This window comes from Notechis scutatus, chromosome 3 (genome assembly GCF_049901735.1).
Source record: "Notechis scutatus isolate UNSWTSFEM ecotype Mainland chromosome 3, rNotScu1.2, whole genome shotgun sequence".
Lineage (NCBI taxonomy): Eukaryota > Metazoa > Chordata > Lepidosauria > Squamata > Elapidae > Notechis > Notechis scutatus.
Window position 1 is genome coordinate 150,759,652 of NC_142011.1, and position 17,238 is coordinate 150,776,889.

Consider the following 17,238-nt stretch of genomic DNA (forward strand, 5'->3'; position numbering starts at 1 on the left):
ATACAATAACAAACCACAATACACACACACACGCACACAGATAGTTATAAGCTGCTCAGAGTGGGTAAATCCAATAAATCCAACAAACAAACAAATGTTAATAAATAAATGTCTGAATGTGGCCTCTCTGTTTGCATGTGTATGCTTGTTTACTGTAAATGTTTCTGGATTTTTTTTTCTAAAGGACAGTTCAGAACCTTGAAATCTCATTGTGACCATCTCCCCCCGGGTGTGTGTTTTAAGGAAGGGAATATTAATACCAAATAAGACCTTTTCCCATCCCTTTAGCACAGATTATATGAAGTATCTTGAAAAAACAAATAACCCAATAAAAGTCAAATGTGTCCTTTCTGATCACAGTAAAAAGACACAGACCAGCCCTTTAAATCAGATACTGTAAGCTGACCTTTGGGGGAAAAGAAGAGATTTGAGTCATTTTCCATGGATGCTAAGGGCCTAGAAAATCCATCTACAAAAGACTGGCGAAGGACTGCTGCCTTTTTGTGATCTCAAAATGTCCATAACGACACTTTGATTCACAGATGTCTTCTCTCTGGGCGTTCCAGATCTGGGGTCAGAAATGTACCAGTAGGCAGGAAAGGTAGGGCTAAAGGTCTGATCCATTTATGATGGCTTCACTCATTTTGCACTCTTCTCCAAGCCTGCCTGGGGTAGGGGTGGGGGGGTGGGTTGTAGGCTGGGGGGCAGTCAAGCTCTGGTTCTACTCACTTTCTATTATCCATATGACTTGTCTCCACCATGCTGGAGTCACTTTGATTTGCCAGATGTACTGTTTGACAAAGCGGGGTGATGCCGAAAAGTGGATCCAGCTGCTATGAAAAGCGCACACCTGACATGCCACTTCTGGTGCGGGCACATCACAGGGAGCATTTTTTAATTCGATGTAATTTATGCATTCTTGCAGTCCTGTGTGTGTGTCTGGCCTGTCAGCCAGTGCCTAGATGAAGGTTGACAGTTGTTATCCAGGGCCTGAAGGTAATCTCACATAATGACACATTAGACATACTAATGATGTTTTCCTCTGGCATATTGTTTTCTTCTCAACTTCCCCTTCTCTCTTTTCCCTCCCATGCTCCCCTCCCCTTTTCTCTCCCAACACAGGGATGCTTAGGACACAAACGCGCCAAGGAGACTATCTGTGCATAGAGTGTGGGAAGGGCTTCACACAGCCAAGCCACCTCAGGACCCACATGAGGTCTCACACAGGTATATTTCCTTATGTGTCTTCTGGTGGGATGAAGGGATGCCCCTAGTAATAAGTACATATTAATTTCCTTGTCACCAGTCTATTTTTTGTTCATGTTGTTGGATTCTTTAAAGCTTCTCCATTTTACACCATTTCAGATTTGATTAGCATTTCACGTTCCATTTCAAGTACCTGAATTCTCCTCGCCTCTTGCAAAACCTTGCATTGCTGATTAAATAAGATGATTTGCAGAGTTTTGTGTTTTCTTTTCCCCCTTCTTTTTTTTTTTTTTAAAAAAAAATCCTTTTAATTAGAAAGCAGAATACTCTGGAATGAATATGCTAATGAAATGTGTTGCCGCTGGCATAAATTGAAACCAACTCCACCCTCCCCTTTTGAAATGAACAGAAAGCTTTTTGTCTCCTTGCTGTGGTGCTCAAATAAGTCTGGAATTTGTTTTTTGTTTTTTCAAAAACCTTATTCCTCATCCATCCTTAGAATGATCCAGGATAAATTTTGGATGTCAGCCCTTTCCTATTTGGAAGTGGGGAACGTAGCAAGGTAAAGCTAACAGCACGTCAGTACATCTTCATAACCTCATAATGAGGAAATGAGAGTAGATCTCTCTTTTCCTCCCTTCCTCTTTGAAGAAGGGTGAGTGATGCATGTATAAGACGTTCTGCGGCAAAATGACAGAAGCCAAATGGTAAGTAATTCACAAAGAGGGTCCCTTTACGTACACACTGATAATTAATGTTGTCAGTGATTGCTTTCTTCAGCGCTGAAGTCTGAATTAAAAAAGGCAGTGCCCTTAGGTTCCCATTAGCACACTCTCTTACAGTAAGTGTTACGGTAAATTGGTATTTTCCAGCTATAGGCAAAGAGTTGGTGTCTTTGCTTCTTCCCATCCTCCCCTCAGTGTGATTAATCTGTAATGGAGTCAAATAATGTACACACACTAACGAAGCTTAAATGTTCATCTGTTAACAAGCCCCCTTGTTCCCACAGTGGTATTTGAGTCTAATGGACTCCGAGGTACTGAAGTCCACACCACCTCCGCAGATGCCCCAAAACAAGTATGTTTTACAATTAATTGGGTATTTGGTTTTTAATGTGATATTCAGGGGAAAAGTAAGATGCATGGAGATACTCATCAGTAAAGCACTCACTGTTCAGGTAGCTAGAGAGTAAATAATCATCGTTCCTCTGTTTATTATATTTTTAAGAAAAACTTAACATGTATGGACACCCTTGTTCTTCTTGACTAGAAATTGTGATCGGTGTATTGGGATTACCAGTCAAATGCTTGTGCTGAAATGGAGAATGTTTACACTGTGCACTGAACAACACATACAGTTATATTGTTTCCAACTAGATAGTTTAGTGTATAGGTAGACCTTGACTTACAACAGAGTGCTTAGTGGCCGTTCAAAATTACAAAGACACTGAAAAAAAGTGATTTATGGCCATTTTTTCACACCAATGACCATTGCACATTCCCATGGTCACATGATTTACCTTTGGTTGCTTGACAACTGAGTCAAATTTATGATGGTTGCAGACCCCAAAACACTGGGATCATGTGATCAACTTTTGCAATTTTCTGACAAGCAAAGTCAGTGAGGAAGCCAGATTCACTTAACAATCATGTTACTAACTTAATAACTGCAGTGGTTCACTTAACAAATGTGGCAGGAAAGGCCATAAAACAGGGCAAAACTCACTGAACAAATTTCTCACTTAGCCACACAAATGTTGGGCTGTGTTGTGATAGTAAGTTGAGGACTACTTGTATACCTAGTATACATCAGGTTTGAAAATGGGGCAACAAGCCGACTGTGTTTTTCTGAAGAGTATTTCTATCATGGTATTGTATAGCTCTTAGCTTTGAAAGATCCTTTTCTTTCAATCTGCGTGGACTCTGTGTGGTGGTGTGTTTTCCTCTGCTGACTATGTACAGTATTTTCCTTTCTTGAGAATGACCTGGCTGTCCTTTAAATTTTCTTCATTTTCACTAATGCTATAAACTGTCCTGAACATTGTTTCTTACTCTGGGGTTTTATATTTATTGCCAGTTGGTGCCAGATTACCTTTTTCTCACTAACTCATCCATGCATTTGTGGAGTTAACATCTTTCACAAGCACTTGCAGTTACTTGTCCATGTTCTTCCACCAGTCATTTATTAACTGTTCAGGAAACACTGTTATTTGTATAGCGTCGTTTCCGTGACAGCATTTTTTGCCTGTCAACCACTGAACGATATGCACTATTGATTTGAGTATGGTAATAGTTCATGTTGGAATTGCCATAGTCTTGAGCTGACTTAGAAGGGCCTATCTCACATACATCATATAGATAATAGGAGTTAATCTGTGCTTCAATCTATACATTGCAGTACATTTACCAATGGAATCATTAACAGCATATTCTGGATTTCTATTTCTTCTCTGCATCCTCTTCCGATTTATGGTTTGTTCCCAAAATAATCCAGTGCTGAAGCTGGCATATCTAAAGGGTGGTCTATTTACATATGAACATATTGGTGATATTCGACAGATGAGAATGTTGCAGAGAGCTTTCTTTGTGATTGTGCATGAAATATAGATAGGACCATCCTTGGGGGAAGAGAAGAGTGTGAACAATGTCAAATATGGCCACTGTGACTGGGCAGTAAAATCCCTACCCCTGTTGCGGCCTGTCAGCCCCTCCAGCAGCTGAATCAGATGAGGAGGAGGCGTAGGAGTCAGGTCAGCATCAAGGCAACCTGAGAGCTCCGAGGGGGGAAGAGGGAATGGAGCTGTCAGAGAGAGAAAGAGAGAGAGAGGCGGAGCCTGGGCCATCCGTCAGACCTCAGATGGAGAGTCAATAGCCCTCAGGTCTGGAGGTAGCTAATGAAGAAGAGGAGGAGCAGCTGGGTCCAGTGCCTGATGCACGAATGCGCAGAAGACAGAGAAGAGGAGAGCAGTGGAAATCTATGGGCCAATCCTTGGGATGGAAGAGCCACCGTTGCTAGCGAAGTCCCACTCTAGCTCTGGGGATAAAAGGCGGAGGCGGAAATGAATAGATGTGGCATACAACTGTTCATCTTCCTGCCGGACAGACGTGCTACCCTGTTGTGAGACAGGAACTTTTTGCCAGGGCTGCTGGCGCTCCTAATAAAGGAATCATTGTTTTAACTACAGAGGGTTTGTCATGTTTGGAGAGCTGGGTCAGAACAATCCCTTTCAACATGTATTAATCCCATAAAGATACAGAACCCTGATTGCCTGGTTGTACCTGACATTTTGATGCTGTTCATGGCCCTTCCAGATGTCCCTGAATGTGGACCTCCTTATCCTCAGATGAATGGCCTACTCCTTTGGTGTTTTCTCCATGTTGCAGATTGCTCTTTTTTTATATATAGGCCTTCACCTTGTTTAGCTGAAAGATATTTTGCTGATTTCTTGGAGAATAACTTTAGTTAGTTTCTTTTTATGTCTTTATGTGTTGTTAGTTACTTGATATCAACACCTTTATAAACAATGGCCCAGGCAAATCACATTTTCCTAGTTAGCAAGTGAGATGTCATCACTGGCTTTTCCGCATCTTGTAATGGAAAGGGAGGCACTGTAGCGGTAAAATATGACAAAATACTTGTTATTTACAACAGAGATTAGCTAGAATATATGCTTGGTGCTGGAATGAGAGCACTATACTAATCAGTGCTTGAAAATAATTTGGAAAACATTTAGGCTTAATTAAATTATTCTTCTGTTAGAATTAAACTCAAAATATTATAAGAAAATATACCAAAATGAATCAAATGTATACAAGGTAGTTATAAAGTAAACAAAAGGGAGAACAATGTGCTTAGAAATTATTGCAAGGGAAAAGTTGAGAACAACACCTTAGACATTCTTAGATTTTTCTTATTTTTAAAACCCAGGCTGATTGTACTAATGAATATATTCTCTAACCCATGCAAATGTTCATATTTTTCAGAAAAGATAGGGAAATGAGAAGTCAAAAAGAAAATTCAGTCATTAATTTTATAAGATTTTTTAAAAATAATCTGTCCTCATTATGTTAAATAATAGCTTTACCAAAGAATGAAATTTCAATTGAGAATGCAGTAGAACTACCAACTTCAATATTTTCCATTACACATTGGAAATTAATTTGCAAGGACATTTTTAGTGGCATGTGCTGTAATATGCCAGAATTTTTTATTCTGTGATTAATAGTTTATTTCTGATTATTGTGAATGATATTTTTAAAATGGTTATGCTGTATTTAAGAATTCCATTAATCAAAATAATTCATAATGAATAATTGGCAGACTAATTTGTCTCCTTTAGAGCTGTGAATATTGTAGTGCAAATAATGAAGAAACAGGTAGGAAGAGGAATGCTTTGTTTCTGTCCTTTAGCTTAAAGATGATATATGTTACTCTGGCAAACCTTACTTTTTAGCTGAATGTACACATGCATCCATTCATCTCCATCATTATCATGATTTTTATTTTTAAAATGACACATTTATTTCTAATATAGACACCACACTACAGTAATATCTTCTGATATCATGTGCAGGGAGAGAGAAGGCCATTGAGCACTCAAGGCTGATTCCTATACTAGAGAGATTTCATGATTTAAAAAAATTATTCATTGCACAAAGCAAATTGCACAACAAGAATGTAGCTCCAATACTTGTATTTTCTTTAGCACAAAAAGTATAGTTGATCTGATGAAAAAAGATCATTATACTGACATGATACCTGGTTTCCCCATGTCATTTAATTAAATTCTTTTACCACATCTAAATGTACCTGAACTGTTTATGCTGCAGGTGAGAATATAGAATATTATTTATTATTGGCCAAGAGTGATTGGACACACAAGGAATTTGTCTCTGGTGCGTAAGCTCTCGCTATACATACAAGCAACAAAGTGATAAATCAAAAGTTACATAAATAAATGTATCATAAATACATTTATGATACATTTATTTATACATAAATACACTTATCATAAATAATAAGATATAAGCTACAAAGTGATTGTCATAAGATAGGAGTAGGTAATAGGAAAGATGAGAATAGGAGTAGGTAATAGAAAAGATATGGATAATAGTAATACAGTCCTACTACATGGGTAAATATCCTTAGACATAAGACAGTGCTGTGGGAATTAGAAGTTCAGCTGAGTGATGGCACAAGGGAAAAAATGTGTCTACTTGTTTTGGCATGCAGTGCCCTATAGTGGCGTCCTGAGGGAAGGAGTTAAAACTGTTTATGTCCAGGATGTGAGAAGTCTGTAGATATTTTCTCAGCCCTCTTTATGGCTCGTGCAGTATACAGGTCCTCAGTGAAAGGCAGGCTGGTTATAGTTGTTTTTTCTGCATTCCTGAGTATCCATTGATGTCTATACCTGTCTGTTTAGTTTTTGTACCAAACCAGACAGTAATAGAGGTACATATGACAGGCTCAATAATTCCTCTGTAGAAATGTATCAGCAGATCCTTGGACAGTTTGAGCTTTCTGAGTTTCTGAGATGTGCTCATAGCTTATGTTTTTCACCACAAAGACAGGTTTTCAAGCATTAATTAGGTTGTCTTGGTTGTGTTGTCAACCATGTGGTTTGGGGAATCCAAGCGCAGTAGTCCTGCAATTCTTCCATTAGTACAAGAGATAAGTGGCACAGTTCTTGAACTGGATAAGGCAATCCTTTGAAATAATATTAATGTGAATTAATTCTTCTGGTCACCATGTTTTTGCTTTGTTTAGTTTTAGAAGATCACAAGGGATACCGTAATGCTTTACTCAGGCGAACACTTTCAGAACAATAAAATTATCTCCTGAATAGATTTGTTGGTTAGAAAGAAACTGAAGATAGCTTTTCTAACTTTGTAGTTAGCTGAAGGGTTTCAGGTAACATTAGTGGCTGTCCCTCTGCCCTTTGGGAAATAGTCAGACATTTGGTACAAAACTACTATTTGAAACCCTTTCTGTCAGGTTTAAGGACATGTAGTTCAATCACTGATTTGAAGAGTTTAGTTTGTACCCAGTTACAATAACTTCAGTTAACCGGCATCTTCATTATCTCAGTGAAACTTTAATATTTCCTTAGCTGCAACCTGTAATGGCTACAGTTCATCTCTTTTTCCATGTAACAGGGAAACCTTCCCTGAAATTTTTCTTTTTTAAAGCTTTCCACTCTCTGATTTTATTAGCATTTTCTTTATGATAACGGGAACCTCATACAAGATAATTGCATTTTCTTTGTCTTTTTTTTTGTAAATATTATTTGAGTTTTCACAAAGAGAAAAAAAATACAAATAAACATCTTTTTTGAAAGAATCGTAATCCCGGGTTACATTTCTTCGTACAGACACAAATTCAGGTTCATGCTCATTTTTATATTCTATTCCATATCTTATTACTATTTTACATTTTCTGCATAGCTTCTCCCCTCTTTTAATTTTCTCAATTTTATTTTAATTATCTCATCTCAATTCAAATCATTGTATTTATATTTTTGTCTGTCCTGTTTCAATTATCTATTATCTTTTCTCATTAAACAAAATTTCTCCTGTAGTTACTGATTGGAGTATGACGCCTTTATATCTTTTCCCTAAAGTTGTAACATTCAATATAATACATAACTTCCATTCGGATTCTGCTTGGTATATTCTTAAAATACACACTGTATTCTTAAAAAAAGAAAAAATTATAAATGTATATAATTAAAACAACATTCCATTCAAATTCAATTCTATCATTAATATTAATATTCATCAAAGTCTTAACATCTTTAACATTACTTTTCAATTAAATATCATACTTTTATGGGAACAATTATAAGCTTTCCATAGTTAATTCCCCCCCTCTTCACTTATATTTTATAAAACATTAACTAATTAAAATGTTCCCGTTCCTTCCTAATTCAATTTTCTCATTTATTTTATTTCACTTATTTTATTCACAAACATTTCACTAAATTACACTAACTATTTTATCCCTCATTTTAATCATACGTTGTTTCCAATTTTCTAAAGTTATTTCTATTACTAATATAACAATACAATATTATGTACCTTTACAGAATCCCTTTTTCAGTTAGATTTTCTCCCATTATCTCTAAATAGCTCCTGTTTCTCTATATCTTGCTCCAGTCCTTTGTAACTTCTTTTCCTTTCCTTCTTCCATCTCTTCTTCTCTCTCCCCTTTTTACCCCCTTGTCTCTCTACCTCTATTTCTCTCTTCTGTATTCCCTTTTCTGTTGCTTTCCAGTATTATACTTATTTTTCGAATTATTTTTCTTTTCTTTGGTTGTTTTTTTTAAGTCTTAAATTCTCCATTCTCTTCCCCCTTTCCTTTTTCTTCCCCACATAAAATTGCTTGTTCATTAAAGATGGCTTCTTCTTTGTCCCAGTCTTCTTGTTTTGCAGTCTTTTCTTGTTGTTTCTCATAGTTCCAAATCTCCATTTCTAAGAATTGAAAAATGAAGTCAAAAGAACCCTTCCCTTCTTGTGCATCTTCTTTGTACTTTTTAAGTTCCATTTTCAATTCATCCAGAAGTGGTGCCATTGTATAAATTTTTAAACAACCACCCGATTGATTTTAGTCATTCAAATATAATAACCAAGAATCCAAAGATCACCAAATAATCCAAATACACGCAAGCTGTTTCTTTTTTGCTCTTTTTTTTTCACTTTCTCTTCCTGGGGTTACTATTTAGTTGCAAAGTTTCAGTTAAAATGTATCTTTTAGAAGTCTTGTTGAAGTTTTATTCTAGATTCTTTTTAATTCCAGGCAGTCTCCTCCCTCTTCCAGATCCTGCCCTTATTCTTTTTCTCTCCCTTCCTGCTTATGAAAAAGAAAGTTTTTAATGTCCAGAAATCTTTATTATCCCTTTGGCATTTTGTTTTATTTTCAGCTTAATTGCCTATTGATGTCAAAGCGGATTTTTCCAATTTCTTATTTAAGTCTCTTAGTTGTCAGTATAGGCAAGGAGAGAGAAGGGGAAAAAAAGCCAAACCTTTCCCTTTTTACTTTTCTTCACTGCTTCTGACACTTCTTTGGGAGCAATGTTATTTTTTTGTAAGTTTAAATTCCAGGGTACCTTAGTTGTTGCTTTTGCAATTTAACCCGGTCAGCCAAAACTTTCACTTCTTATCTTCCTCCTGCACATTCTTTTCCGGTCGAGTTCTTCTTCGTGGTGGCCATTTCTGACCACCGCTGCAACCGCCTTCGGGAAAGGGAGTAATGGCCAGCTGAGGAGGAGAGATGCGGCTCTCCTCGACCCTACTGGCAGTCTCCCCCCTCTTCACCACCTCTACAGGGTGGCTTAGCCCCAAAACCAGCCGGCTCGGGGCGCTCCAGTGGCGAGCCCAGACAGAAACCGCGCACGATCTCAGATTTCTGTCTGTCGCCGAAGCCCTTCAAACCGGAAGTCGATAATTGCATTTTCTAATTTAGCATTGGGGGCTCTGCTCCAAACACAGTAATACAAGTATATGAGAATAGAATCCTTGGCTTTTGGCTACGGCCACCTTTTCCGGTGTGGCCCCCACAGGGAGTTCTCCCCCTTTGCTCTGCTTAGAGAAGAGTTTTCATTTCTTCCCGTTTACTATCACAGCCTCTGGCCTTCTCTTTCAGATGTTGTGGGACAACGATAACTTCTTTCATGTTTTTGCTGCTTCTAAGTTAGCCTCCTCTGGGAATGAATTACAGCTGGAACTGTGGTGTGCCCCTTCCTTGGAAATCTCTGATTAGGAAGGCTGTTCTCCCTAAATACTTTAATTACAAGTCAAGGGTTGTTGGGTTTTTTTTTGCTCCATTTCCGTCTCTTTTCCCATTCTTCTTTTTTTTTTTCCTACCATTCCTACCCAGGCAAATGGGAACATACAGTTCCTTTTTATTTTCCTCTCAACCATACAACATCTAATCGCATTCTGTGCTGTACCCATAATCTGTCCCATCTGTGTGTGTGTGTGTGTGTGTGTGCGTGCGTGCGCGTGCGATGTTTTAGTGGTGTGTTTTGAAGTGTGTGTGTTGTTTTAATTTAATGATTAACATCTTCTGAGATAGTTATGAAAACAATATAAAGCATTTCTCTTAGTTTATTGCATGCAATTCAGCATATAACTAAATAAGTTTTATCACGTCTCTCACTCTGTTACCATTTCTGCACTTCAAATATATGGCAGTCCGCAGAGATGCTTCCTCCCTCCCCTATTCTCCCCCTTTAATTTTGTTGCAAATCTTCCTTTCTCACAGCAGACTTTGACTAGCAAATGTCATGAATCTTCGGCCAGCCTTAATTAGGATTTTTCTAAATCTATTAACAAAGGACAGATACTTAATACATTATGTCAAGCAACACTGGCTTTTCGTTAGCTTTTCCAGGAGCGCCATAGGCACAGCTTGAAATTTGCTGGGAATATTTTCACACGGTGGTTGGGTCCGATGTTGTGTTAATTTAAAATAGCCTGATTCCCTTCACCAAGGTTTTGGTTTAAGGTTAATGCATAAGTGTAAGCTATATCTTTCCAGGCCGCTGAAAGTCACATTGTCCAGACGTTCTCAGAATTCCATTGCCTTGAGCTGCAAACTTGCATTTGTTCACGATCTTATGTTGAGAATCATTGGTTTTTAAATAGCCCCTGTGGTTGGTTTGTGTGTTTTAACACAGAGTTAATTTTAATTTGATAGACATTGGTCAAAATCGGAGGTTGTTTTTTTTCAAATGCCTCTATGGAAACATGGCTGTCATACCATGTTGAATTTTATTATCAGTGTGAATTTGTTTTCCCTGTTATGTATGACAATATAATATAAGTGCACCATGCCAATTTGTATAGCTTTTATCAATGAAAAATAGACATCAGGGATAAGCAACTACGGCCTCTTTGTGACCCGTGGACTTCAACTCCCAGAATTCCTGAGTCAGCTATGTTGGCTCAGCAGTTCTGGGAGTTGAAGTCCACAGGTCGTAAAGGGGCCATAATTGCCCACCCATGTTATAGATGATAATATGCCTTATTTAATAGAACAAAATCTTCTGTTTAAAATGCCCTCTTTCAGTCTGTGGGTTGTTTACTCTCAGTTTGGGTTTAAAGGTAAAGAGTATAAAGAAACTGGGACAGTCAGTGGCTGTATATTTACATTTATAAAGATCTGTGTTCTCTTTTCCCTTCTTTTTAGGAGTGACAGCTAGCTTTTCACAGTATTAAAGAAGATATCACGCTTTAGTTGCATTCATTCTTCAGTTTAAAAATATTGTTAGTTAACAATAAGTGGTATTTTAGTATATCTTTGTTATGTGATTATTTTCTCACTTATGTTAGACAACAAACTACATTTTTTAAAATTATAATTGAGCTAGTCTTTGAACAATTTGGGATGTATATAAAGCTACTGCAAGGAGCTAAATTGTTGCTTATGCTGCAAGGAGAATGAAATTTAGAAATCTTTGCTATCAGCAAATGGATAAACATGTTTGAAAAAAGTTGTGGGTTTTTTGGCCCATACAAAATTTCTACAGAATTGAATTATGCTTTTATATTAGCTAAGATATAGTTATGCTGAACAGGTTGAATTTTCTTTGAAGCGTTTGAAATTAAATTATTGGGAATCAGGTGAAAAAGCTGGTTAATTGTTGGCATGTTGCTTGAAGCAAGATAGCCAATAGAATATAATTTCTGACATAGTAATAGAATATGTTCAGAGATTTAAAATCTCTCAATCCATGAAGAATTGCAAAATTCCACCTGTAAACCTGCTAGAGGTGGGACAAAAATGTTATCCATTTGTTTGTTTGTTTTAGTTTGGGGAACAGGGCTAAGAGACAATTAGTACCTTTGTCTAAGGAAGGCTTAAAGTACCCATTTTAACTTTAACCACTCCCCTGGCCAGGCTTCTTGGCTTGGATATACGACAACTCACCCACAGCCAACTGGCTGCAGCGATTCACCATGGCCAACTTGCTGCAGGCCAACTTGTCACAGGCAACTTGCTGCAGAACAAGAGTTACACTGATATTGAAGAACTAGTAGAATAGAATCATTAAAGAAGGATGCCAAAGGAGAGACAAAATGAAATGTGAGTGACAAAAATTAAAATATTTTTAAATGATTTTAAATAATTAAATTGAATTCTTGAGTTGTCCCGAAGCAAGTTGTCTCATGGCAAGTTGGCCATGTCAAGTTTCCCATGGTGAGTTGGCCATGGTGAGTTGACTGTGGTGAGTTGTCCCATTCCGTCTGGGCTTACAGCAGCTGTCAAGGCTAGTGAGGTTTAAGGGAATGGGGCAGAAAACAGCATCTCTGAAGTTTATTTCAACAATCACAGAACTTTTTCTACACATAAAGAGGCTTACTTCTGTTCATAAAAGAAAGAGAACATGTCTTTAAGTTGACTGCTTACATTTTGGGTTATTAAAAATTTAAGCCAAAGACATGGTGGTCCAGTTGTGTCCCAGTACAAAAAAGTAACTTTATTCCAGACTTATCCTATTTGATGCCCACTCCTAGAGTCACAGCTATTGTATACAGGTAGTCCTCAACTTAAAACAGTTCATTAGGTGACTAATTAAAGTTACAACAGCACTGAAAAAAGTGACTTACGACCATTTCCCACACTTATGGCACACACTTATTTCCCACATCATCCCCATGGCCATGGGATCAAAATTCAGATACTTGGCCATTGACTCATATTTATGACAGTTGCTGTGTCCCGGGTCATATGAGCACCTTTTGTGACCTTCTGACAAGCAAAGTCAATGGGGAAGCCAGATTCACTTAACAACCATGTTACTAACTTAATAATTGTAATGATTCACTTAACAATTGTGGCAAGAAAGGTTGCCAAATGGAACAAAATTCACTTAACATCTGTCTCTCTTCACAACAGAACTTTTGAGTTCAATTGTGGTAATAATTCAAGGGCTACTTGTATTATGACAGCTCTAATTTACCTGGAATTTGCCATTTGGGGAAACCAGTGTGGTGATTTAATGAAAACAGAAGTTTGTTCATTTTTAGGCTGTCTGTGTCTGTTTCTTTCTATCCTTGTGATTATGGGCAATGAAACCAGCAGGTTGCCTCTCTTTAGTATGAGTCACCATGGAGCAACCATGAACTTTAATCCATATTTGTTACCCAAATTAATTTAGGACACATCATATCATTCAATCAATCACAAATCCCCTCAGATACTATAACATTTGGCTCTCTGCTCTTCTTTCTGGTCTTTTATCCTTCTTCTGGCCATTGTTAACCTTTCCTCAAGTACTCTTTCAGTCTCTTATTATTTGCTATTTTAATGTAGCATGGAGTTTATAGGAGCTTGATGGGGTATTGCTTTCATCAGAGGTGATTAAAAATAATTCATTTTAATGGATTAGGTCACAGTAATATTTGTAATGCTCATAAAAAAAAGGTAGCTAGGGCCATTATAAATTATTAAATTGCTTAACTGCTTTAGTGCGCAGAGCAGGGGCAGCAGCTGCTTTTACAGAAAATAAGAATAACAATATGTTTTGCTTCTTTTTCTCCCCCCCTCCCCATTTAGGTGAGAGACCATTCCAATGCAGATATTGTCCATACAGTGCCTCTCAGAAAGGGAACCTAAAAACGCATGTCCAGTGTGTACACCGGGTCCCCTTTGACAACAGCCAGTACCCTGACCTACGGTTCCCATCACCTCCAAATAATTACTCCATCAACCCCTTAGAAGGCCAGCTGGAAAACATCTTTACAATCTCTCCAGTCCCTGGAGCAACTGTGTTATAGTGAGACTCGGGCTCTGCGCTTTGCTAGAAGAGTGATGTCTCTGAACTGTTAATCATTTTAAAATAAATGAAGAACCTACCCAAGATATATACAAATTGACATAGTAATCAGTCCCCACAGTTCCTTATTTCCTTTGTAATAAACAGAAGAGCTGGCAAGCTTTGGGGTAGTGCAAAAGCATATATATTAATCAAGATAACATTTTTAGACACTGGAAAAAATTAAACATCATATATTTGGATGATGGCACTGCAACGGAATCTTCCCTCGTGGTGGGTTTGAAGTTTTATTTTTATTTAAAGGAAACACACATCCAGGGTGGATTTGGGAATGCGGGAAGGAGTGATTAAGCTACTGTCACGCCCGAAATGCAACTTAAAAAAAAAAAGAAGAAGAAGAGGAAGGAAGGAGTTATTCAATGCTGTAAAAACCAAACTTGATGAAGGACAGAAGGGACAAAAGGGAGAGACCATCATTCTGCAGTGAGGTTGTTTCACGATAGTTTGGGGACCACTTCCATTTCCAGTGGGCTGATCCTTGGCTGCACACCATTAATAGTACGCGAATATGGAAATTGAAAACACTTCTTAAGAAACGCTTCTCTTCTCACTTTGGCAAGAAGAAGGAAAAAAACAGCTGGTCAAACACTAAGAAGAAAAAAGAAAAAAAAGGCTTCTGTGTTGTTTTTTCTCCCCCTCTCAGGGCCTTCCTGTTTGTTTAATCTGCTTTTTCTTTCTTTTAAAATGCAGTTTTCCATGATCTGTCACAAAGGAAGTATGCATGCTTTTAAAAATTAGATTAAAAAGGGGGGAAAAAACCCAGCTTTTTAAAGCGGCTGATTGATACACTTATAATACATTTTAAAAGCAGATGTTTAGGCATACCTCTGGTTTTATGATACTGGAGATGACTGCATTTCTGTGCAGCAAGACCAAGTTCTTTTCATGAATTCTTCTAACTTTTTTTTTTGGGGGGGAATCACTTGTTTTGTGATAGCAAGCTTCCCTAATCTAGTGTTTTCTAGATGAGCTGGAATTTCCCAGAAGGTTCTAGCAAGCATGGCTGTTGGCCATGGTGGCTTGGAATTCTGGGAAGTGCAAACTCAGCAAGTTTGATGGCACAGGGTGATTCGGCACGGTAATCACTGGAGTAATGGGGTGAGAAAAGGCGCTTTATATACCTCTTCTACAGTAACTTTTTAAAATGCAAGTTTTTAAAGGTAAGAGGGAAGAAGAAGCGGCAGGTTGTTCACACAGTATCTGTCTTGTTCAAAAGTATATTCCGCATGTACTTTTTCCTTCTCTTGCTATGACACTGTGTGGTAATAATTCAGAGTTTCAGATTTTGCACATAAACAATTTTATGCATCATCATCATCAAGAAAAAAAATGCTGCCTTGAATATATTTGTGAATGTTTTTCTTTTGCAAAAAAAAAAAAAAAGCTTTACTAGTTTTTTTTAATTGTAACATTTTTGTAAAGGCAGGAAATGGATTTTTAAAGAAAACTAGCATGCTAATTATATTTTTCAAAAAAGCAATAATTTTACATGTATGGAAATAGCACTAATCTTTTAATACTGATGGAGAACAACCGTTTACTTCTACAATAATGGGATAGTGCTTTTTTCCCTAGAAGACGGGGTTACTCAAAAGATTTTTTTAATATGTAATTTTTTTTCTGTTCTGATTTTGTTGTCTATATTTGAACTGGGATTCTACTTGTTGCAAATTACTTGACTGTTCTTGCTTTGCTGTTAACTGTAATGCAGTTGTAATATTCGTATATAATTTGCCAGTTTGGAATTTTCATTTTATTTTATTCCTCATATTTCTGCACCAGCTGTAACCCAGCTGTAACCCTGGATTAGTATAAAATGTCTGTGCAGTTGTTGTGTAACTGATTAATCTGTTTTGAAGTTACTTTGCAGAAATTCACACAGACATATTCCAGACCTCCCTTTTTCTGTCTCCTGCATCTCACTTCATCCTCATTTCCTTCAAATCATCTATTTTTATGAATCAGATAATACCAAAATATCCCTAACTGGTTAATTAGGGAATCCATAATCAAGTGCTACATTTTCCTCCTTCAAGCACTTATTTTTCCTTATTTTAACAGGTGAGGATTCAGGAATGCCCGCAGGTAATTTCTTTGTCCAAATTTCTGCTTATCCATTCCCCCCACCCCAATTATTTCAGTGCCCCATACAACTATCACAATTTTTGTTGCTTGATTTGTGTGTGTATTTTATTTTTGAATCATGTTTGGTGAGTGGTATCTTTGATTTCATTAATTCTTTATTTGTAATATTTTTTTATTTTTTATTTTTTGGTCTTTGCGAGCTGATCTAGAAGAATCTTCGTTATTATTTAGAGTTTCAGGGCTTTTCCTGAAGATCGTCTGACACACAAAGAGGAAAGGGCTGTCATTGCCATTACTAGGGTACTAATCAGCAAAGTTTACAATCATCATTTAGCTTCACGAAGAACAACAGCAGGGGAAATCAGTTTAAATAATTATATGCTGTGTATAGCACAGAAATGAGATTTTCACTTAATTAAACAAGAAATGGGGAGGGAGAAGGGAAGCTGTCATTAAAGGCCACCATATTACGTGTGAATTCCAAGCTTTGTAATTTCCTCGTTTCTCATCCATATTGTATCAATTTGTTAATTCAGTTAAATCCTAGTGTTTAGTATGATTTGTGCTTCTTATTTATTTAGCTATTTGGGTTTAAAGTAGCCTTTTCTTTTTTTCTTTTTTTTGGAAAAAAAAAAAAAGAGGAAACATGATAATTTTGTAGCGTGACACATTTTTGTAAGCCATCTTCTGACTGTTACAGTGACTCTGCTACCTCTCAATCTGTTTCTTTTCCTTAACAGGTTTTCTACAGTGTTTCAGTCTAATGTACCTTAGACAATAAAGGTTCCATAATGAGCAGTGCAGATGGTGTCTCAGACATTGCTCTCCGTTTCTCCTTTCATTTCGCTTTTCCGGTACAGAAACAGGCGTCTCAGCCATATGAATCTTCCTCCTTTCTTGTCCCTTATGTGAAATGGAATAATGTCATCTTTCAAAACGGCTACATTTGTTCTCATTTCTATATTCCTGAGAATGTTTCTATCGCAATTGTGTTACTGGGAGGAAAAAAAATACCTTTGCAGATTTAGTTTTTAGTTTTGTAACCACCCCAGAGCGTATTTCCATTGTTCGTTTGTTTTTAAGTTGGGGATAAAATATGCACGCTATTA

General features: G+C 37.2%; 1 protein-coding gene across 5 annotated transcripts in view; it reads left to right on the forward strand.

Moving 5' to 3' along the window:
• The window catches only part of ZNF516 (zinc finger protein 516), a 127,931-nt gene extending 110,999 nt beyond the window's left edge, over positions 1 to 16,932 (forward strand). For 2 of the 5 annotated variants that reach the window (XM_026669916.2, XM_026669917.2), the window contains exons 4-6: positions 1,123 to 1,227; positions 2,216 to 2,283; positions 13,765 to 16,932. In XM_026669916.2, the coding sequence (XP_026525701.1) occupies positions 1,123 to 1,227; positions 2,216 to 2,283; positions 13,765 to 13,824 (233 nt within the window). In that variant the 3' untranslated portion in view covers positions 13,825 to 16,932. Of the gene's footprint in view, positions 1 to 1,122; positions 1,228 to 2,215; positions 2,284 to 12,105; positions 12,292 to 13,764 lie in introns of all 5 variants that reach the window. The other 3 variants (XM_087961453.1, XM_087961452.1, XR_015748848.1) reach the window with 2 other exon arrangements.
• Positions 16,933 to 17,238: the final 306 nt, after the last annotated feature.